The sequence below is a fragment of the Sipha flava genome, unplaced genomic scaffold (assembly GCF_003268045.1).
Source record: "Sipha flava isolate LNK unplaced genomic scaffold, YSA_version1 3_pilon_pilon, whole genome shotgun sequence".
Taxonomy (NCBI): domain Eukaryota; kingdom Metazoa; phylum Arthropoda; class Insecta; order Hemiptera; family Aphididae; genus Sipha; species Sipha flava.
In genome coordinates, this window is record NW_020273108.1 from 3,119,418 (window position 1) to 3,143,750 (window position 24,333).

At 27.0% G+C, this 24,333-nt stretch overlaps 1 protein-coding gene across 2 annotated transcripts; it reads left to right on the top strand.

The window, feature by feature from the left end:
• The first annotated feature begins 7,006 nt into the window (after window positions 1–7,006).
• Window positions 7,007–24,107, top strand: LOC112688721 (E3 ubiquitin-protein ligase RNF185-like). 2 transcript variants are annotated; one of them, XM_025562056.1, is made up of 4 exons: window positions 7,007–7,184; window positions 15,460–15,545; window positions 22,882–23,080; window positions 24,034–24,107. In XM_025562056.1, the coding sequence occupies exons 1-4, from the start codon at window positions 7,121–7,123 to the stop codon at window positions 24,093–24,095; spliced, it is 411 nt and encodes a 136-aa protein (XP_025417841.1). In that variant the 5' UTR covers window positions 7,007–7,120; the 3' UTR covers window positions 24,096–24,107. The 2 variants fall into 2 exon arrangements, with proteins under 2 accessions (XP_025417841.1, XP_025417843.1); XM_025562058.1 differs by having other exon boundaries at window positions 7,007–7,169.
• The last annotated feature ends 226 nt before the right edge of the window (window positions 24,108–24,333 follow it).

Consider the following 24,333-nt stretch of genomic DNA (forward strand, 5'->3'; position numbering starts at 1 on the left):
AAGACTAAACTATAATAAAAATGTGCCTATTAGCAATTAATATTTTTATTTTCTCATCATTTATTTCTACTTAAATAATATTTTTCATTCAAATAAATGAAAAAATGTTCATGAAAAAAAAAAATTAAATTTCATGGTCAGAATTTTTTTATGAAAGGAATTTCAAATTTGTTTTTAATTTTTTCTCTGTTGCTTGATAATTTTAAAAAAATGAATAGATATTTATTCACAATAGTTAATATTTTGCTACATAAAATCTCCATGTTATATATTTACTATATAATTTTAAATTTTAATTATAGAATTTAATTTGATCTTTAGGGGAAAGGTATGAAGCCCCTATAGTCTTTTTGCTATAGCACTAACTATACACATTGCAAACTACCTTATGTAATGTTTAAAATTGATTGACTTATTTCCATAGTCATTTCTTAACAATTTTTTTTCCAATACCTGACAGGTATATTATAATGTATCATTTAATTACCTAAAATCAGTGCTTCCACTAAAATTAATATTTTATATACATACCTTTCTTTAATTGAACACCTCATGTAAAATGATACTTGTTAAAATAACACTGTACCAATGATATATTAAAATAATGATAATTATTTTAAAAATATGATTTTATAAAAAAAAAATTACTAGTACAAACGTAAAGTAAATAAATGTAACTTTTCATTTTGAATGAGTTATTTAAATAGATACTTTAATCCTTGTAATTTTAATGTATGTATTCATATATTAAAAAATGACTGCTCATTAATGTTTTTTACTCTTTAGCAAATCAAACATTGCAAGGTTTTATTCATAATATTAATAAATTAATCAGTGTAATAATCAATGATTTATCATTAATTTTTATTTTAAATTTTCTACATTTACGGGTTGTATTTATGTACATGGATAAGTTGTAGTGATAAGCATGTATTAATTTAAAAAAATTATATTCTAGAGATATTGGGGAGTTGTAAGGCTTATTGTTTATGTACAATACATTCATTTTTATGTAATGTACTTTTAAGTCCATATTATAACTAATATATAATAAATAAGACTTATTTTTTTAAATTTGAACTACACATTTTTAAAACTTAAATAGTGTACTCCTATTACGTTATATGTGCAATAAGTAATGATTGTACTTAAACATTTTTTTGCATACATATAATAAATGTTTTTATCAATATTTATTAAAATATCTCAACAATATAAAAACAATTATATTAATAAATCATTTACAAATATAAATCACAAATATGTTTTTTACAGGGTATATCCCTTTATTGGTTTTATTTAAAATGACCTCAGGGTTAAAAATTATGACAATAAACGTAATAAATATATATTGTTATATTATGTAGCTTTTGTTATGTTATATTAGTTGTATATTTAATTATAATATTCAATATTATGCTTAGTTTCTTTCTTAATATCTTGCTAAGTTTACTGTTTTTTTTTTTCATATAATTTTAAATTGAAATGTAAGATTTAAGTTTACATTATTTGAAATGTTAAATACTTAGAGTGATAATTTAAACATTTGACAATAAAATGCTGTGTTTTTAACTAGGTCATTAAAATTAATTATTAGTTATTGTTATAATATTATTATTTTTTTTTTATTGTACACTATTTATAACTATCCAATTATTCATGTATAATTTTAACTAATATACATTAGTTTATTATGTCATATTTTTGTGGTAAACTATATATATATATATATAATCATAGTTTTACTTGTATTACAAAAATTAATTTTGTGGTGTATGAACTGCTTACCACAATTATAATTAACTACAGATTTAAAATGGTATAATTCTCGGAATATTTCAACAGTTAAAAAAAAAAGTCTTTGATATTAATTTGTATTTGAATACTACAAATGTGTTATTTTCTACATCAGATATGTTTGGTTGAAAGATTTTGAATATTGTTATGTTATCATTTACTATAAATACGAGTTAAATTCTATAGTCAATATAATATCTTTCTAGAAAGATATTATGTAAAATATTTCAACAACTATATCATAAGAAATATATAAATCTTAAATTAACCAAATATTATTTGTGTCTATATATATCATGGTTTTTAAGTTCTGAGAAAAGTATCAATATGTTTGTTTGCCTTCTGTAAATGTATATTATATGTATGAGCCCACAAAACTGGTTTTGCAAAAATCACAATTTTTGTTTTTAATTTGATAAAAAAAATGGATACGGGATATTTTTATTACAATTTACATTGTGTGTTTTTTATAAGAATTTTTATTATTATTATTTGTTATATTTTGTTTTGTTTTATTTTTTATTTTGAATGAAATAATTATTATTTATTGTTACTTTTGAGGTTTTATTTACTTTAGTAAAATTGAATCAATGTTGTGCTAATTTAAAATTTGTTTGCTTCTTTTTTTTTTTTTTGTCAGATATATAATTGTTAGATATTTAGCTTAAGTTGTGTGTTTTACCGTTTTAATCATTAAAGTTACTACAATATGTATTTGTTTGTTAATTTTGTTACTTTTCATAAGAATTGAAAATTCCAGTGTCATTCCTAATTTAAAACTTTTGATAGAAGCATGTTACCATAATCTTGACATTAAATCAAAATAACTATCTTTGAAACTGGTGCTTTGGTTTAAGAAATAGTGACCATGTTAGTTATAAATGTGACTGAACATTGATTTTTGATGACTCAATGGTTTTATATTAAGCCAATATTTAGTTAATAATTTTTAGACTTATTTTAAGGTGCAGCATTTAAATATTAATCTTACATTTACAAAAATTTACAACAGTTTAAAAAAAAAGTAATATGCTTTAACTCTTTGTTAAATACAATTTTTAAAAACTATGAAGTTATTTCTAAAACATTTTCTTTAAATTTAGTAATATATAATTAAATTAAGTGCCTTTTCTATGAATATACAAATGTCACGATTTTAAGTATGTGTATAGAAACGTTACTATAATTTTCAATAATCGTTAGATGAAGGCATTAGGTATTTATAATTATCACGTCATGTTTTCGATGGGAAAATTAACAAAACTAGCTTATGTAATTTTAATTATTTTATAAAAATATAATGAATCAAAAATAGAGTTTATAAATAACATATAAAATATCTCTTATGATCATGCTAGAAATAAGTAGGTACGTAAATGCCATTTAGATAACAAAATATTTGGAGGTCGTCAAAAGTTGTTGACAAATATAATATTTATCGTCGTTAAAAATCAATAAAAAAATAAAAATTATAATAAATATGTACTTTTTTACCAAAATTGTGAAAATATGTATTAATACCAAAATACCTATGTAAGATAAATTTGAGATTATTTCAATTAGAATGATCTAAATCGTACACATTTTATATCAGATTTAAAATATTTCATTCCAATAAAAATATATACAATGAAATCCGTTCCCTAGTTATTACGTTAGTTTCGGAATCGAGAATACAGATTTAAATATTGGCTAAATTTCTCTTTATACACCTGAGACTGCGTGTCTCATTTAACTTATGTTGATAACAATTTTTTAAGATATTCGGATATGTATCATTATATGTTCTTATTTGGTGAGGCGTAGGCGATCAGTTGTTGATGGAATGAAAAATAGAACTTATAATGTTGACGATTAAAATAATGCAAGAATAATTTGGTGGTGTATAACTTTTAATAGGTATCAACTTAACCAGTGCCTTCGCGAGGCTCTGGGCAACATTAGTATTCAAAGCTCTTGAATACAAATATATTGAAACTAGATAAATATTAAAATAAAATTGTTGATTATGCTTCATTATCATTTATTTATTTTTCCATACAACCGTACTTACTAATACAATATGACTGCGTTGGTTCCTAGAAGAAATCAATTATCTAATACCTCAACTAAATGGCTGCAATACGATTGCGCGCGGTCCTTATCAACGGTACCTTTTTAGGTGAACGATTGCGCGTGCTAAATTATTTTTGCTTCTAAGCAACGTTGCCAAATATACTATACAAATAATACAAATAATAATATATATTAATTGTCATTAGTTATATTTATATTACCCTTTTTCATTATTTATATTATTTTTCATTACTTATATTTATATTTATTGCATTGTGCCAACCAGGCAACATAAGATATTTATCATATTACAGTCCACTTATTCACACTAATCTTTATTTATTTGTTTTAATTATACTTATTTTAATACCATTCCTTCAATAATTATTAAGGCGAACAAGCTAAGCCCTCTAATATTGTTGGGCACTTGCCGCGCCGACAATACACATACAATTTAACTTAACAACATATACGACAAATAACAAATTTTTTTTAATAATAATAATTATTTTAAATTTTAATAATAAGTTGGCAACGTCGCATCCAATTTCACGCGCAATCGTACGCTTTTGAATAGTCAAAAGCGTGTTCTTTGTTATTCCGGCACCGCGCGCAATCGTATGCTCAAAAAGGTAAAACGCGCGCAATCGTACTCCACCGAACTAAATAGTTCCAAAATTCAGTTTTGAGAAACACAATGAAATCAAACTCTCTATTTACCTCTGGACATCATTCCTTTTCAAAAGACATCATGAAGTCGTAATGAATAGACTACGAATCGGATATACGTGGTGTCCACGAGACTAACGCGGACATACGTTCTTTAATGAGCTGCGATAAGCCGAAAAATTATTATCATCGTTTTATAAGTGTGTGAATTATATAATCAAAAGGGCTCGATGCCAATGATATTATTGTCGCTCTCTGCTTGTGTCTTACACATAGCTTCCTCATGAAAAGCGAAGACCCTGTCCTTTGTACAACTTGCGGAGAAGCTCTAACCGTCAAAAACGTCCTTCTATACTGTCGCAATTATGCAGATACCAGAATCTCTAAACATACCAGAACATCTATACGAAGTATTCGGACCTGATCGTGAAAACTCCAACAAAATTTTAACTTTTCTAAAAATAACCATACCTTATAATCTTATATAATAGTTAATAATTCACTTGTCCTTTTTATTTATATTTCTCTTTTCTCTTTGTTTGTACATATTAAGATTAATAATATTGAAATATTGTAAAAAAATTGTATAGTATCTAAAAGTTGTAAATCAAGGGCTTACCCAAGAGGGGGTATCGGATCTGGACCCCCCATTGAAATTTCTACATCTAAACGATTTAATAGTAAATAGTATAATAATAAATACTATTTAGTGTATTTTAATTTCCCATTATCTTCAATATACATAATTCATAAATTATATAATATACCTATAATGTATAAACCATACTATAGTATATTAATAGTAATTTGTTGGTATTGAGTTAAACTACAATTATAATTAGAGAACAGATAAAATAAAAAATTTACCCCCCTCCCACACACACACAAAAAAAATCCTGGGTACGCTCCTATAGTAAATATTCAAAGTCAATAATCTTAGTTGATGAGGCTATAAATAAAAAAAATAAAAACATTGGAGTATGCTCTGATTACCTACACCTTACATGGATAATATAAGTATACAGATAATATAAGTCGTCGTTATTGGGACTTAATAGTCATACTGAGAAATAAATATTTACATTAAAAATACACCAAAATTACCCATACAGTCAACAGTAAATATTAAAGCACCTGACAATATGTATGTTTTATAATTATATTTATCATCTACTATGGTAATTTCAAACAATCATCGATATTTTCTTTAATCAATCTAGATTCGGTTAAAATTCTATAAAATTATTTTTATTTTTCTTATTGCACAATGCATACAATTATGCGTACATAATATAAAATATCATGCTAATGTAGATAACTTATGCTGGCAATACACATTCGCCGAGACATGGCGCGAGAGTGAATTAAACGCGTTCGTGTCGCCCTGCATCGCTTCGACGGTGCTCGGTTGGAAGGTGGTATATTTGCGCCCGGGTCAAAGGAAACGAAGTGCCAGTCGTGTCTGTAACCTGAGGTAAGTCGAGAATGTACTGCATGCACTCTTGCTTCTTCGTCAAGCATGAATTCTTGCAGAGACTGTCTCGACGAATGTGTACTGCCGGCATTAAAACGCAAGGTCCTGGACAAATGCCCCGTTTGTCCTGCCCTCAGGACGGCAATGAACTTAACACATCACAACAAGAAATAAAAACAGACAGTAATTTATGTTAATACTCGTCAAGTTGCAAGAGAAGACTGTGTATTCTGTCCAAGACAGATTCGTTGTTGGAGGCAAATTGGCTGTGATATCGAAAAAAGGTATGTATTTATAGCATTGTCATTTTGACTTGTTGTTCCATTTTATTGTTATTGTTTATTTAACATTATGAAATAAATACGAAATACATTATTGTTTTTCACATATTTTGTTATGACAGTTATTATGTATACATGCATAAAATGGATATCAGACAATTTTATAATGTTGCATTATTAATTAATTTATAAATTAATATAATATAGTACGGGGTACAGTTATAATTATGACTGTATTATGTTTTCTTCGGTTTAATTGTTGATGATATTATTATGGAATTTTCTAGCGTAATATGAATATCATTACAAAAATTCGAGAAAAAAAAATTGCGATATAGAAAAGTAAGATTTATTGAATCAGGTATAATATTTATGATGTTAATATATTCATAATAACAATTTTGTTGACGTTGGTCAGCTTCACGGAAAAATCATAACGCAAACGGTTTTGGAAAATATAATCGCATTCAAACTTTGTACGGCTACACCTACTTAACCAATAATTTTGTTTAATCGCTTAGTCTTATACCGACTTGCATTTACATATTTTAATTATAATTGCGAACGTGCAATACAAACGATAAAGCGGTACACGCTGCTCGTTATCTAGGTGCTGTAATATTTATAATTATATTACTTATAAATTTCCCCACAAAATGCTCCCTTTGCCATCATCGATTGCGCGCACATAATCATCCGTTACAACCGTCAGTTCCGTCGACCGAATTTTTGTCGTGTACCGAAAATACGGAGTGTTACATACCTACCTACTATTATTTTTATGGATTTTACTAAGATTACATTACTGTCGGGCTGGGCTATAATTCATAACCATTAACCGAACATGTCCGGCACAAATCGGAAACGTTCGACAGACTCACCAAAAGATTCAAGTAAGTCAATTATAAGTAAGTAAATTATTATTACTGTAATCGACCTATTTCGACGATAATTTTACTCGTTTCACTTAACACATCGGTACATTATTATTATTATTCATATTGTATAATAAAACGATCTGACTTGTAGCTATAACGAAAATGGCTGCATGTTCACGCCACTCTTATTTGAGTCTTACACACTCATATATTTATATTTCCACGACGAAAACGAACTTAACTTATTTTTGACAAAACATCCTACCTACAATCTACAAACTATTACTTAGTGAGTCGAAGTTACATTGAAACATTTGATGCAATGACATTTTCAAGCCTTCAACTTAATATTTTTGCAATCTAAATCTTAACCTACATTTTTTGATTCAACAAATAATGTTGTCGTAATTTTATCGTTCCAATCGTTTAGTGGATAATGTTGATTTACTTGAACCGATTAAGCGGACGCCACACCCGCATGTGTTGTCTTCGTCTGACGTATAACATAACAGATTTGCGTTCAGTAGTTCAAATGTAGCTTTAACATTAGAGTAAAATTATAATGTAAAAAACCGATCGACAAAACACAGATAATGTTCTTCCCTTACAGTATTATTATAGGTCATTATTTAATAATACTATTCACTACAGTCCTACTTTACAGTCTTACCTTACTTTAAATACTATAGGTAAATGTATTGCTAAAATAAATCATGGGTATACGCCTTATTTCGTGTAGTACCTAACTATCATAAGATAGGAACAAAAAAAAAAAAACTCGCTCATGAACTACATAACCTTAATTATTTTCAATATTCAACAGTATAACATACTGTTGTATGTACTGTTTGATAACAAAAATTTATTGTTAAATGATAGCAAATTTGAATTTTTCATTAAAAAAAAATATAAAATAATAATAATATATCCGATACCGACTCACATCATAAATTTGTTGTACTAGTTGTATTATTTATATTTGTCCAATTACAAGCTATACGCTCAGGGCCGTATTTAAAAATTTGACACCTCCGGGCATATCATTTATGCCTCCCCCTCAAAAATAAATAATAATAATACAACACTTATTATTTCGTCCATAATCGAGATTCTATAATATTAAAATATAACTTATAAATGAAAATCATGTAATACTTTTTTTAATTAAAAAACTATAACATAATAAAACATAAAATTTTCATTTTTTATAATTTACAAATTATAACATAATAAAACATACTATTTTCTTTTTTTTTCATTGGGTACATCCATTTTAAAATTAATTTTACCAAAATATTTTGCTGCCCCTGAGACTTGACGCCCTTGGGCATGTGCCTACCACCCCCCCCCCCCCAAATATGGGCTTGTAAACGCTAGATATGGTCGTATATCCGTGCATCATTAATTTCTTATGAGTTATACGCCATGGACAAAAATTAGCGTATTGGGTACGCCGTGTACCCCCGTATACCCTCCAATAAACCACTGACTACAGTTGAACTGATGAATGCAAATTCACTATTTTGACGTGTGTCAGACGGAGACATCACATGCGACGTTCTCTTAAGTTTTATGTTACTTAGGTGTAAGCAGGCCGAAAGTGTGATTCGGTAAGCTGACCGCTGTTATTATGTTTTTAAGTACTTATTTATCATCGCATTACCTATATTTTACCTAACTTTTGATTGTTACGCATTTATTTTGATCGTCTCTCGCGGGAACATACAACATATAAATTCATGTTCGATAACTTTCTTATTATTAACTTATTAACTTTTTTCTGTGCACAACATACATGAATGGACAGTGGAACATATTTTTGAGCGAAAAAAATTTTAAATAAATTACGTACCTGCCACTAATAGACTAGATTAAATTGGTTATATTGGTTTGGTGAGTGTTGAATTTGAATCGACATTAAATATCATTATATATCGGTAAAATTGCGCGATAGGCTTTAAATATTCATTTTTGTTGTGATTATTATTGATTACAATAACAATTTTAATTAATTGATTAGTAAATAGCACAAATTAGGTTTTTCCCATCAATGCAGATGTAAAATAACTATTTGGATAAAGTGTTCGCACAATTATTTTTATAGATTTATGATTTTCTTGAGTATGTAAAATTAACAATATTATAGTGATAAAAAGTATTTTTAATTATTGTTTATAATTTCAATTCACGTGAAAATAACATGATTTATTTTAATAGCGTTTCTATCTACTAGTTTACTATCTACCTATTCGCAGTGATTATCAAGGTCGGCGTTAATAATTTAGCCACCCTGTACCAATTTATTAAAATGCTGTCCTAACGTCAATTATTTTTTGTTCATGAATAAATAATTTAAGGATTTCACAACAATTATATAAATATTTAGGTCTTATGTAACTTAACAAATTGTAATTACCTTAATTATTATGAGATAATTTAGAAATAATTAAAATAATTTATGGAAAATAATTTTAAAAATTACAACACACATGAATATGACCCATGATTTGTTTTTTTTATGTATGTTCGCTGCAAAAATAATATGTATGTGTGAATGAGTAAATTATCTCAGTTATATGTTCATAATTATACTAAAAAATAGAAATGAAAGTTACTTAGAGTATATTTATTTTATTTACATAGTATATTCATGTAATTTTTATTTACATTATAAAAATAGTAATTCTAACTATTATTGAAACTTTTCTTGCCTTGGAATTTGCGAAATCTGTTATTTTCTGTTTATCTGTTTATAATGCCGTGAAAAATTTAAAATTTAAAGTTTTTAAAACTATAAGTATTGAGAATCACCTCGGCCATATTTTTGCCCCTGAAATATTACCGTTTTGTGTAAATGCACAGCCCCCCACGCAGGGCCGGCGTTATACAATTTTGTCCGGGGGGGGGGGGGGGTATGAGATCAAGTATTGCCGACTGAAATTCAATTTATACCGACTCATAATTTCTAAAAAAAAAAAAACTACGTGAAGTATAAAAATTCCTGGTTTTGCTGTGTTAAGGTGAAGTAAAATAGTTAAAATAAAAACAAAATATAGAACTAAAACATTTTAAACCATTTTATACATAGTTAAAATATTTGTTACTTGTATTTCATATAGATGTAAAGATACAAGGCTGTCAGAACTATTTTGAGATCTAAAAAAAAGTCATGTACGAATATAAATCAATCAGTGTTTGTCAATACCTCAAAAAATTAAGTAAATAATAAGAATTTTTTAATTTAGTAGACGGCAGATGGCAGCACATCATATTTAACAAAAAAAAATTACCAGATTACCTGAAGTATAAAATATAATTATTTATTATGTATTATAAACAAATTTAATACTTAATATTTTGTATAAAAAACGTTTATTACACTGCCATGTTACACGTTTAATTACTTATTAATTAATTAATTTATTATAAATTGAAAATGTAAAAGCTAATAAAATAAAAAAACATTCATAACAATTAGTCATAAATAATTAAGTAAAATATAAATAATCATACATATTATTAACTTATAAAAAAAAATATATATATATATATATATATACCTATTTAAAATACCTACTTCCAACAAAATTTATACAATTATACAGCGTTCTTTTAAAGTTGCCCAATTTTTTATCATTGTCGAGTATATCCTTAGAAGTGTTGAGTATAAGTAAGTTGTTCAAACGCATGGTTGTTCTTTTTTTTTCTTTTTTTTATCAATTTAAGAAAACTAAATACCCTTTCGTTAGACGCAGCAGAAACTGGTGATGTGAATGCAAGTCTATATAAATAATTAGCTGTTGGTATAATAGTTTTAGTTTATTACTTATATCTATAATTTCATTTAGTGTTTTACAATCATCTGTTTTTTGTCTCAATATATTAACTTCACACAAACTTCCATCATAACCGCTTACTTTTGATATATCAGAACTAGGAGGAAATAGCGTAAAAGCGTTTTTTATATCTTCAGTTATATGTTATAGTATTATAATACAGGTCCATACTCCTTAGCCGACAATATCAGTCGGCAGTATTTAGATTTCTAAATCGGTAAATTCTCAACTGCCGACTGCCGGGACCCGTTCCTATATTAAATATATATATATATATATATATCTATATTTTTTTTTCAAAAAGTATAATTTCTAACGGACAACGGCTCCCTGAAATTGCCGACTGATAATTACAAAAAATGCAACAGGGGGGGGGGGGGCGACAACTCACCATACCCCCATTTCCGCCGGCCCTGCCCCGCACGCCTTCCGCCGACCATGGTGATAATGTTATTTTTTTTGTATACATTAATCACTTACTATTAACTATACTATACTATATAATATTCATTTAATAAATGATCATTGAACATTTTATTTTGAAATATTTTTAAATTGTATATTAATAATGGATAAACAAAAATGACATAGTAAGTACACTAGTATTTTAATAAGCTTGCTTTTTCTTGTACGTGTTATATTATTGTATTATGCTTACGTACAATATATAACACTTGTATAGGTTTATTAATTATTTTAGGGCGAATGCTATTTATTTATAGTTATACGGAGTTAGTTTCCCCTTTACAAACAAAAAACAATTACAGCAGCAAACGTATGTGACTAACGTTCTAACAAGCCCGTCGCTAGAGTACAAGCAAGTTATGCATTGCTTTAGGGTAGCATACAATTTTAAAGAAATTAAAGTAGCAAAATTTAATATCGACAATATACAACCAGGGCCGGCTTTAAATACGATCGACGCGTTCGACGGCACAGGGCGCCAAAATCGGAAGGGCGCGTGAGAGGCCTTAACATTAGAATTAAATTTGATCAATCGTTGGCGACGCAAACTATCTACTATGAATAAAAAAAAAAAAATCATTATGTGATTCAATATAGATTTGATTATTATTATAATTATCATTATTTATTATTCATCAACATGTAAGGATTGGTCGCGCTTTTAGGTACAATTACAGTTCTATAAACTATTCTTACATTATTACAAGTATTATTATGTTTGTTCTCTGAATGATTTATAAATATGTGGCAAATATGCACGTTTGAACAATTATTTTGAGCATTTATGATTATACATGCTAAATATTAAGTTATAATATGTTTAATGAAGCCACTCCAGCTATCAAAATTCTGACTGTTTAAGTTATATGTTTGTCGTTTAAGATGAAGGATTGCTAAAATAATTCTTACACTGAGCGCTGAAAGACCTAAAGCCGGCCCTGCATACGACAATAATTACTGTTATGCATCTTTACTATTATCGTAGCTCTACCAGCTCAATGTGACTGTAAATTATTACAACATATTATAATTCCGATTTGTAATATTTGTAATAAAGAGTGATCAAAAAATTTTCGCTTTAAGGTGGAAAAAGTCTTACGACAGGCCTGGTTACACATCAGTATACTAAATTAAAACACAATAATAAATACGAGTACATAATAATAACACATACAAAAAATATATAAAAATAATCCACATATTAGTATGATAATCAATTAAATAATATTCAAAATTCATAACCTTATCGATAGAACATTATATATAATTTAGAGACATAAACTAGTACTCTTTCAAGTACTTAATAATCAAAAGTAATCTGATTTTATATAAATATTAATGACAATGTTTATAAATTCAACACCTAGCTTATATAATTTATTGAACAAAAATATAAATCTTAACTAATACTATTTACAGCCATTATTAAAATATTAGCTGGAGAAGAAAATAAATAATTGGCTTTAATATCATCAATAAAAAATGAGTCTTTATATCTGAGTTTTTATAATTTATTTTTTTCTAGTAAATGAGAGCAATGTACCTTATTATGTATTAATTTTTATAGATATATTGTATTAAAGTAATTTCTTCTAGTTTTTAGAGTTGAAATATTGAAAAATAACCTTATTCGCCATCATATGATGAATGAGAAGGTGTTTAAATATTACATTTGTGAGAAATTAAACGTAGGAAAGAGAGATTGATTCCTATTGTTGTGTTAGTGTAATTCGATTAGGATACCAAATAAAGGAAACATATTCTAGGTTTGAACGCACCAATGAATTTTAATCAAGGCTCGGAAGTTGTAGCACTAAAAATGTTATTTTTAAGCTCTTAAATATGCACTTAAAAACTCTAAAATATGCGCTATAAATAGCAAAAAAAAAAAATAAAAAAATATGCATTTATGTTGAAAAAATTATAAATTTATTAGAAAAAAAAATTAAATGTAATTTTACAAATATTTGGGTATGTAGACGTTTGGACTGATTGAATTATAAACTTAACAAAAATGTTAAATTAATTAAATATATTTGTAAAAGTTTACTTATAATTAAATGATTGTATTTAGTTACTAACTAATAGTACATCAAATTGTCGATGAAAAATGTATTATGTGAAAATACACCCAGAAATAGCACTATAAACCCTCAATTAGCAAAAGAGCAATAAAACCCGTAAATATGCAAAAAATGGCAAAATTAAATTTTGTGTATGATATCCAAATAGTTTGAAACATATTTGTATCTTGCTTTGGACGTTCTAGGATGAACCAAGAAAAATATGCATTTGCTAGAATTTCCGAGCCCTGATTATAATTATTTACTAGAGCATATGCGTTACTAAATTCTGAACAGCTGCACTTTAAAAAACCTAATTTTGATATTAATTTATTTCTTATTTTATCAATATGATTATTAAAATTTAATTTTACGTTAAGATAAACGCCTAAATCATTTATAATATAAACACGATGGATGACAGAATTTAATAAAATATAGTTATATAGTACATTAGTTTTTTTATTAGAAAATTAAATTACAGCACAGTATTTATTAATATTCAGTTTCATACTATTGCATACCATTCATGAAAACAATTTAAATCATTTTGTAAAAGGATTGTGTCTGATATATAATTAATGGTTTTGAAATTTTTGCGTCATTAGCAAATAGTAGTAAATTTGAATTTTTTCTTTCTAAGGATCCATCATTTATAAAAATAAGAAATAAAGTAGGCGATAAATGATCGCCTTGGAGGACACTGGAACTAACTGAAATTGAATTACAATAAAGTACCAGTACCATGGTACTATTGTGTTGTATTGAGAAAAATAAACGAAAAAATAAAACCTAAATTGACGAATAAAAATGTATAAGACATATCATTGATTATAGATAGTACTATCTATAATCAATGGACATATATATATGTTATATATTGATATAACATGTATTTTTCAACTACATACATTTAAACAGTACAATATTTTAATAAACACTTGTACATACACACAAATCATGAATAACATAATATTTGATATTGTTAGTATTAAAATCAGATGGTGTCGAGTCATGTGTCCTATATCTGAAGATTTTTTTAGATCTTAAATAATTTATAATATTCTATACACATTAATAAAATCAACTTTATATTTATTTTTATTAAGTATGTGAAAAATAAAATATGTTTCAACATCTTAAAAATTTGTCTGTTAATTTTTTTATTGAAAATATAACATTTGCAAATCAAGCCACACAAAATGTGATCAATCGCCATATCTATCAATTAGTATTTGATTGAACAATTTTGATTAAATATTATGTATGGATGTATCGAAATATAAATTATTATAATGTACCGTGAAAACTGTAAGAGTTGTAAAACTGGGCTACTTTCAAAAGTATAAAAAGTATAATAATCATTCATTTTTATAAAACTTTGTAACTATTAAAATTCGATGCAATATTTTACAACAATTTTTGGATATAACCAGGGTCGGATTGACAATTATTTTCGGCCCAGAAAATATGAAATAACGGTTTATTTATAACTGGCCCATGAATCACAAATTCAACTGTTTTAGCCCTGCCCCCTCCCAAAAAATGTTTTATTTTGCATCAATTTCAAAATTTGTTTAGTTTCATCCCTAAATTAGTAAAATCTACGATAACTTTACTATAATTAAAGCTATAATAGTTTTGGGTAAGTTACATGATTAATCAGTTCCAACTTGAACTTGAAGTTTGATCATAATGCATCTTTAAATATATAATTATTTTTTTAATGATATTTATTTATTTTATTAAATAAAACTTTTTTTTTGGGAATTATATATGAATAATATAGAGCGGCCCAAACAAGGACCGGCTCATCGGGAAGATTCCCGATTTCCCACCCCTGGATATAACTATAAGTTGTTTTCGACATATTTATTAGTTTTTTTCCTTATTGTTTCTAGTATTCTCATAGCTGTTTTACATTAATAATTTTATTTTCAGATACATTGGAAATTGAAAAAAAAATGGTTGGTAAAATTTTAGACAGTGATTTTACTTGTTCAATTTGTTTAGATACATTTAAAAAGGTAAGTTATAAATATGAATTCACTTTTATTATTTGTCAATGTTTTATCACATTAGGAAATTAGAATTACACAATTTATTCGTCTGTCAGTTTACCATTATAATATATAATATTCTTTATGGGTTAATGTTAACTACACACCGGACCATTGGAGAACTTTTGAGGACCCCAGGGTTGATAGATTCCAGGATCCTTTTATAAACAATTGTTTAGCTAAGATATACGAGTACTACTTGTACATAATTTAGTACAATAAAAAAATTCAAATTTGCATCTTATGTTACAGCGATTGTGGTTATAAAATAATTTCGAATAAAAGGCTGAGGCGATGGGCCCTCCAGAGGTTCGAGCCCTAAAACTCTAGTCCTCCCTGCCCTATCCTCTCGTTGGCCTTGGCTATAAAAAAAGCTAGTGTTTTTTATTTACTATAGAAAAAATATTTTCTTTTTTAATATGTAATATAAACATATATTTTCTAGCATTAAAAAAATTATATAAAACAATTAAAAATTAGTTTATGTTTAATCTGTATGATAGCCTATACATGTATAATCAATAGACAACCGTAATTATAAAGTAATAGTAGGTAATACCATTTAATGATGGATTAATAATTTCCAAATACTTGTATTACATATACTACGAATTATTTAACTATATAAATCAAGTTTGTTGTATTTTTATTTTTTCTAAATAATTTTTATATGAGTATCAGGTATTTTGTTTTCTAAAAATCAATTTTTATTAAAAACATGGTATTTCTGATGAACTAAAGATATTGGTTTGATAAAAATCTTGTATTATAAGAAAAAAAAAATTGTTTCTTTTAAATTCCAATCATTATTTGCATTTTAAATGTCATGTCTTTATGGTCATCTTTGACGAAACAAAATAAGACGCCAATGAATAATCTATTTACCGCTGTATATACGACCTACACGAAGCCCCATATTGTCTAAAATAATTTTATTTATGTAAAGGCTGTTTTCGCTCAAAATAAAAGTTTTATTTGCCATGTATACTCGCGTATAATCTCCAATATAGCACTGCTGTTACTGCGTATTACCGCGTGTGCGATGTAGTATAAAAATCGTCTGCTCTTAAATTTAACAGCACTCAAGAGAATCCGCACTTGGATAAAGAATAATAATTTTCAAATGTAAATCTTATTTGCACGTCTGGCTGTATACATATTTAAAACTATTAAATAATATATTGTTGAAGATATTTTTGTCGAATAAAAATACGTTTTATTTCGAATTGTAATTTCTTCGAGTTCTTATCTCATGTACGTAATTTATTAAATGTTAATGATGTGCAGTATAATTTTATCCTCGTCATTTTCATTATTTCAATAGTAATTAATGCTATTTATGTGAATACAGTATGGACCAGGTTTGTTTACTAGTGTCTTCCTGAGCTTATATTCCTCTATGGATTCGGGAGTAGTATTCTGTAACATATTTTTTCTCGCCTCATTACGTTTCAATACTGCCCTTTGGCATTCGTCATTAAACCAGTGTTTCTTTTTTATACCTATACCATTTGTTCTTAGATCCTTTGGAGCTACTTCAGTTGTACCTTTTATGTTTTTCCATCTTGTTTTCTGACTGTCATCTGCGTCATATGGCTGGTTATTCACTCTTCTGATCTCCTCCGATATGATGTCCCTATATTTATTTATTTCTATTGGGTCTTTGGTTTTTTCCATATTTAGAGACTATTTTATTTTTGTTTTTACTCACCCTCCAGTTGATTGAGAACTTTTTCGTTAAGGAAGCCACCAATAAATAGTGGTCCGTATCACCGTCTGCTCTTCTGAAACTATAGATGTTTTTTGTCCATGATTGGTGTTCTTTATCGATCGCTATATGGTCGATCGGATTATTGGTTCTTCCATCAAGTGATACACATGTTTGCTTGTATATATATTTTCTTGGGAAATAAGTACTGCTGATAACAATGTTTCTAGATGCTGCGAAGTTTATGAGTCTTTTTCCGTTATCGTTTGAAATACTGTGTAAGCTTTCTTTACTAATTGTTGGCCTATAGCCTTATTCTTGCCCTAATTTTACATTCATATCACCCATTACAACTTTTACACTATGTCAAGGGAGTGTATCATATACTCGCTCGAGACTTTCATAGAATACGTTTTTAACTTCAACCTCTTTTTCTTCCGTTGGTGCGAGCAGTTGATTATTATAAGATCATAGTTTGGCATCGACAATCGTATGAAGCATAGTCGTACATCTATCGCTTCGAACCTAATGACCTTTGACAGTAATGACTCATTGATTAGAAATCTCACGTCGAATTCGTGTCTCTACTGTAGGATATGGTCGTATCATTTGACTTCACGCTGCCATTTTCTGAAGCGCTACAATCGGTAATTTATATTTTTTAACCTCATCCATTATTATTTTAATTGCGCTTGCTTTAAAAAGTTATCTAATACTTCAAGTGCCAATCCTCATATCTTCAACTGTTGGTGAGATTTATTAACTTGAGTCTTTAAGAAACCGTATTTTCGATATTTTTCAATATTATAACGTATATGTATATTACAATTCGTATTTTTTACTTATTTATAACTTTGTCTTTAATTTTTTTCATATCTTCAAAAGCTATTTTTATAAATCACAACAACTTTTATGGGTATTATTTATATCAGTTCTTATCGTATTGCTGATAATTGTCGTAAATAATAACACAAATTTTCTAGTCTAGAGAATGCAGTCATATTACTGGTGGTACATTTCCGTCCATTAAACAGACATTATTAATTTTTTTCTACAATTTACGAGTTGTTAAATTAAACATACGTGAAAGTACTCGTCTCGCTATATGTGAAATAATAATATTTTGGGAAAAGGTAAGAATTCCTGTACAAGAAATTCAGCATTATATATCTAAGCTTGAAAAATTATATCATGAATAGAGAACAATTCAAAATAATTCAACAAAAAGAACTAAATGTCAAATTAAAAAAGAAATCGTTTTCACCTCAAAATCGAACGATTTATTTGACATTGCTCATGCAAAATAAATATGATAAGTAATCATTTTTACTATGACACATTAATATTTTGTTTTTTAAAAATGTTTAAAAAAATCATTTGTTATCATATATATCCTAAAGATAAATATAAGAGTTAATAGAATTAATATTAATTTTTCTCGGAGGATGCCCATCTGATGAAATCACTATAAAAACACCGGGTGCTATTCATCATGCTAGGTGGATGACAAAAGCATTATATTCATTAAAAATATAATTATTTAAAGATCAGTTTCATTTTAATATAAAAGAGGAAAATGGGATAAGGGACATATGTATATTTTTGATTCGTATTTACGCGAAAGCATGGTTTGGGGCCAGGGATGGCGCGAGGGAGTGGGCAATAGGGACAGTTGTCCATGGCCCCGTGCCTTGAATTACATATAATTACGTATAATTAAGACCCCGTGGTTCTAATTTAACTGAATTTAAAATATTTAAAGACCTAATATAATAAGACCTAAATTATAAGACCCAACATTTATTTTGCCCAGGGTCTCGCAAACTCTAGCACCGTCACTGTTTGGGGTTCCACATGTTGCTACAGCACCATACCAAAATTTTAATTTTATTAAAGATGTATATAACTACTATGACATAGATGTTTCTAAAATAGTTCTGATGAAATTCTGTAGACATTTATGGTATTTGTCTAATAAAACAATAAATTTTTTATTTTTCGATAATAATGTATTTGCCGATTTAAAAAAAAAGATGGTTCAAGCTTTAACTTCAAATGATGGCTCAGTTGAAATAATGAAAAAACTATCAATTAAACCTCATGAAGTGTCGTCTTTAGTTACAAAGGATTTGAGTAATTTTGTAACGAACAATACAAAAATATTTTTTGAACGTTTCGGAATTGATAAACATTCTTTACACGATGAACCAAAAGAATAGATTAACAATCCTGCATATAATGAAGGAGCAAATATTATACCCCATATTAATGTTGTTAATGATATAGCAAAAAGAGGAGTAAAGATCATTGAAGAATACAACAGTATATGAACGAGAGCCGAAGAATAGAAACAATATTTCCTTCAAATTATCAAAGATTATAAAATTAAGTATCCTGATAATAACAAATCAATACTGCAATAATATTATGTCATTAAATATTATAATTATAAACATTTATTTTGTCAGTTTAAACTTCATTATACAATTTTCATATGCTAAATTTAATTTTAGATATAATATGACGTTAATATTATTAATTTTTAAAATATTCACGGAAATGTCAAAAAAAAATTTTATATTAAGATATAATATATCTCACCATTAATTGAAGATATTAAAAAAATTTTCTTAAATGTAGTTTTATTTAATTCCATAATAAATTTAAATTTGACTAATGCTTTATGACATAAGTATAAAAACTTGAAACATTTTGAAAAATTGTAAAAGTTCAAACTTTAAGTTCAAATAGACACGGGTTGACTTTGTTCGATTGATTCAATATTACGTGTAGTTAATTTTTGTATATATATATATATATATATATTTTTTATAGATTTTTTTTTTTTCGTCTATAGTTAAGGACCACCCTAATGGACCTATGTGCACCATTATATTATAATACGGATTCAAGGTGTTTTTCCGGGTCTTTAACGATTTTTTCGTCGGACAAATAGGTATAAACAGCATAAAATGTACATTTATATTGCGTTTTATTCCAGGCGGTATTCGTAACGAGTCCAATGCGTTGTTAAACACTGAACTGAAAACTTTGTCTCCAATAAAAGTAAACGTCATGTTCTCCGCATAACTCTCAGAACTCCTGTAGTTCAGTAGTAAGATATACATTATATCGTTGCATTAAGCGGTTTAAAAGACCTCGACTGTAGTTGTTTTTATAAAATTATGGACTACATGCGATTTGTGTTACACATATTTTTACGTGAACGACCGTAACCATATATCGTTATACGTAGACGGACGTGCGGATACGTACCTACTTGCCGCATTGTACAACTCGTGTGATGTGAACAGCCGCACGTATCTCATCGGCTGCAAGATACACGTGTTCTGGCAGTCCTGCAGTAATTCAAATAAAAAACATCGTTGAAAAACACGCCGACGGACATTTCAATTCGATTGCGAAAGATAAATAAATTATTAGCGCACGGTTCGGATGCCGTGTATTCGACTTAAAATATTGACCACAAGGAGAGGAAAAATTATAATTGTGATACCGATACGGATTTTGAAAAAAGGTCGACCGGTGTGTGCTCGTTTAAACCGCTAAATTACATCTAGATTCGAACGTGTGCAGTCAAATCGTGTTGACACGTGCGCGCTAAAAAAGGCACGTTGACGTTTAACTGCGATCCGCAACATAAATTACTAAACATGTACCAATGAAATAAATTATTGCAATACGATTGTTATCGATGTGTTTAACAATTGCGTACGGATGTATTAAAAAACATAAAAGTGCAAACCATATCTCATTATTATATGCGCGTACAAAAAATCAATTGTGTAATATTCGTATGGTTGTATGATTGAATACGTTATTATTCATTAATTTATTACATTATACAATATATATCTACAACAACTTGTTTTTGGATGGACGTTATAATATAGGCACTGTATGCTCATTAGACGTTGTCAAAGAAAATGATGTACCTATACTCGTATGTGTTGTTTTTTTTTCCGATACGCATGAAATTTGTCTTGCTAATCATCAATAAATACATATCGATAAAATGTCATTAGTTTCCTCAGAATCAAAACGTTGATAAAGTAGCCATTTATTGTGTAATATTGGAGGTACAATGTACTGTAACCAATCATAAACGTTAAAGGGTATAAAGTGACAAAAAAGGGCAGGGGACTTAGTACATCATTCTTAGCGTTCCAATTAGTTTCATACAATTACTAGATAATTATTTATAAATAGGTATAAATGTTATCAGATATTGTTAGTGAACAATCTTTTTTCAAAAACTATTTATGTGCTGTAAAAATATATAAACTTGTAAATTGCTTACTTATTGTGTTAAACAACAGATAGTAATTAATATATATGTATAAAATAAATTTAAAAAACATAACTAAAATTATATATTATTATATAATTTACAATTTATATTTAATAAAGGTGAGTTTTGTTTGCAGAACCTAACCAAGTGACATCAATTAAATTGCAAAGCCAATATTTCAACTGTTTTTTTTTTTTTTTTATTTAAATTGATTATATTAAAAAAACATTATAGCATACTGTTTTATTGTGTACAATTATTTTTAATAAAAAGTTGAGCATTTCATTAAACTTTTTGGAGAAATGTTAAAGGGGACGCTTTAAAGTGCTGTGAAAGTTATTAGGGGGACTAAGTTCCCTTGCATCCCCTCTACTTTAAGCCCTGCTTGTATTTGATCTACGGAATGAAGCTTTAACATCTATATATAGCTGTATTTTTAAAAACTTAATAACTATGGCCAATAAGTTTACTGTTAAAATCAATATATATATATATTTTATTGATACCTTTGAGTGTAGAAGATATCTATAATGCAACCATCGTAAGATTCAGATTGTTTTTGGTTACGAAACTAGAGTAGGTTTTAGTTAAAATCATATTACTAAACATAATGTTCAAAATGCATTACAATGATAATTATTTATCACGCTATTTTAACATATTTTAAAATCAAAAATATTTTTAAGATTATAACTTAAAATGATTTTCTTTTTATTACATAATTTGTTTAATATTATAACAGAAAATATTTTTATTAAATAATATTCGAAAGTAATATAAATATTATGATAGGACATGTATTAATCTTTTTATAGCATTTATTTTTCTTATAAACTGTAAAAAAAAATACTTTCTAAAAACTAAAATTAAATATAAAATCGAAAAATGAAAACACTTAAAGTGTATACACCAACTACACTATAGTAAGCCCATAAAATATTCATTTTATTTTTAAAAATTTGTCGAGTTGGCAGGTCGTTAGTGGAATTCAGTAAGTGCACTAATGGAATTTTTAAATAATTATTTAGTAATTTTTAATAAATAATACTTTTTTAGCTCAGAAATTAAATTAATTACACGTAAAATGTGTACAAATTGATTTATAAATGCTTATTATATGCGTCATGTTTTACATATAATGTTTTCTCTCTACTATATATTTGAAATATATAAATTTTAATTGCTCGTTTTCGACTAATGATTAATGGAAATATATTTAAAAATTAAACACTTAATTTCACTAACTAAACAATTTCTTTTATTGTTATTCAACATTTTAATAGCCATCTGTATTGGAATGCAAACATGTATTTTGTTACAAATGCCTCAAGGATTGGTTATCTACCAAACGCACGTGCCCAATGTGCCGAAAGTTCATAATCAAAAATCCGGAGCGGTGTCCGTATTTGGGAAAACTTATTTTAGACATGCAGAATTCGATTTCTACGTCGAATACGCCTGAAAACAATCGCCGTAAAACAAGTATGTATTTTATGATAAATCATGTATCATATATTTTAATTATGTATACATATAATGATATAAAACGATTAGTATAAAAAATTACACTTAAATTAAAAAAAAAAAAAATATATAGTGTCTAAATACCTAATTATTGAGTTGGTAATGTAGAAAATATGTAAGCATTAAATGTTTTAAGAAAAGAATATTTTTCAAACAAAAAAAATTCATTGAAATAGTTATATGAATATATATATTTATAAGAATTTTGGTTTACTAAATAAAATATTTAAACGTATGTTTTGATGATCATACTTTTCGATTGACAGAGTCATATATTATTTCAAATGGTTACTTCTTAATGATAAAAATCCTACTGTATATGAACATATTAAAAACAGTATGCACTCGCAGTGATCGAAAAGTTGTTACTTATTGTCAAGTTTAAAAAGTAGAAATTACAAAAATGGACTGTGGTTCTGATGCTAAATAGCTTTTGAAAAAATGTGAAACGAGAAGTATGACTCTGAAACCAAGCGTTCTGTGAAAAATTAAAAAAAATTTATCATGAAAAGATGCCAGTAAATGAAAGAAGTTACGAAGGGAGATTAAGTTATCGCATTTTAAATATATACAATAATTATATTCTATGAACATTTACCGACTAAAATTTTGGAACAACGTGGGTTACAAAATAATTTAAATTTTGAATTATTTAATCTTGTATTATATAATTTATATATGATGATCAGTGAAAATCACCTGAAAAGGTTATAGCTGTTTTGAAGCATATAATATAGAAAAAGTACTGTAGAGAAATTCTATGAAATTTTAAAATCTAAAATTATTATTTTTCTTGTATTTCTATAGGTTTGAGAATATCGCTGTCATATGGAATTTTAATTACCTGTACATAAATATATATATATATATATAAGTATTTATATTCTAATTTTTGTTTTGTTTTCAAATAGTGTATATTCCGGGACGACACAATCTTGGTAAAGAGAATAATAAACGCCCACCATGGAGATAGAAAACGCAAAACAAGAATAATATATACAAAATAAATTAGATATTTATAACGATTTATAATTTTTAACTATCATATTAACTTCATATTTTTTTATTTGAGACTATAATTCAACCTATAAATTATTAAGGATATAGAGTATAAATAGATAATTAATATTTGTGTGTAATTTTTGGTTATTGTAATTAATTGGTTAATAAATAATACTTCTTTGTTTAATGATGTAATATATTATATTTTT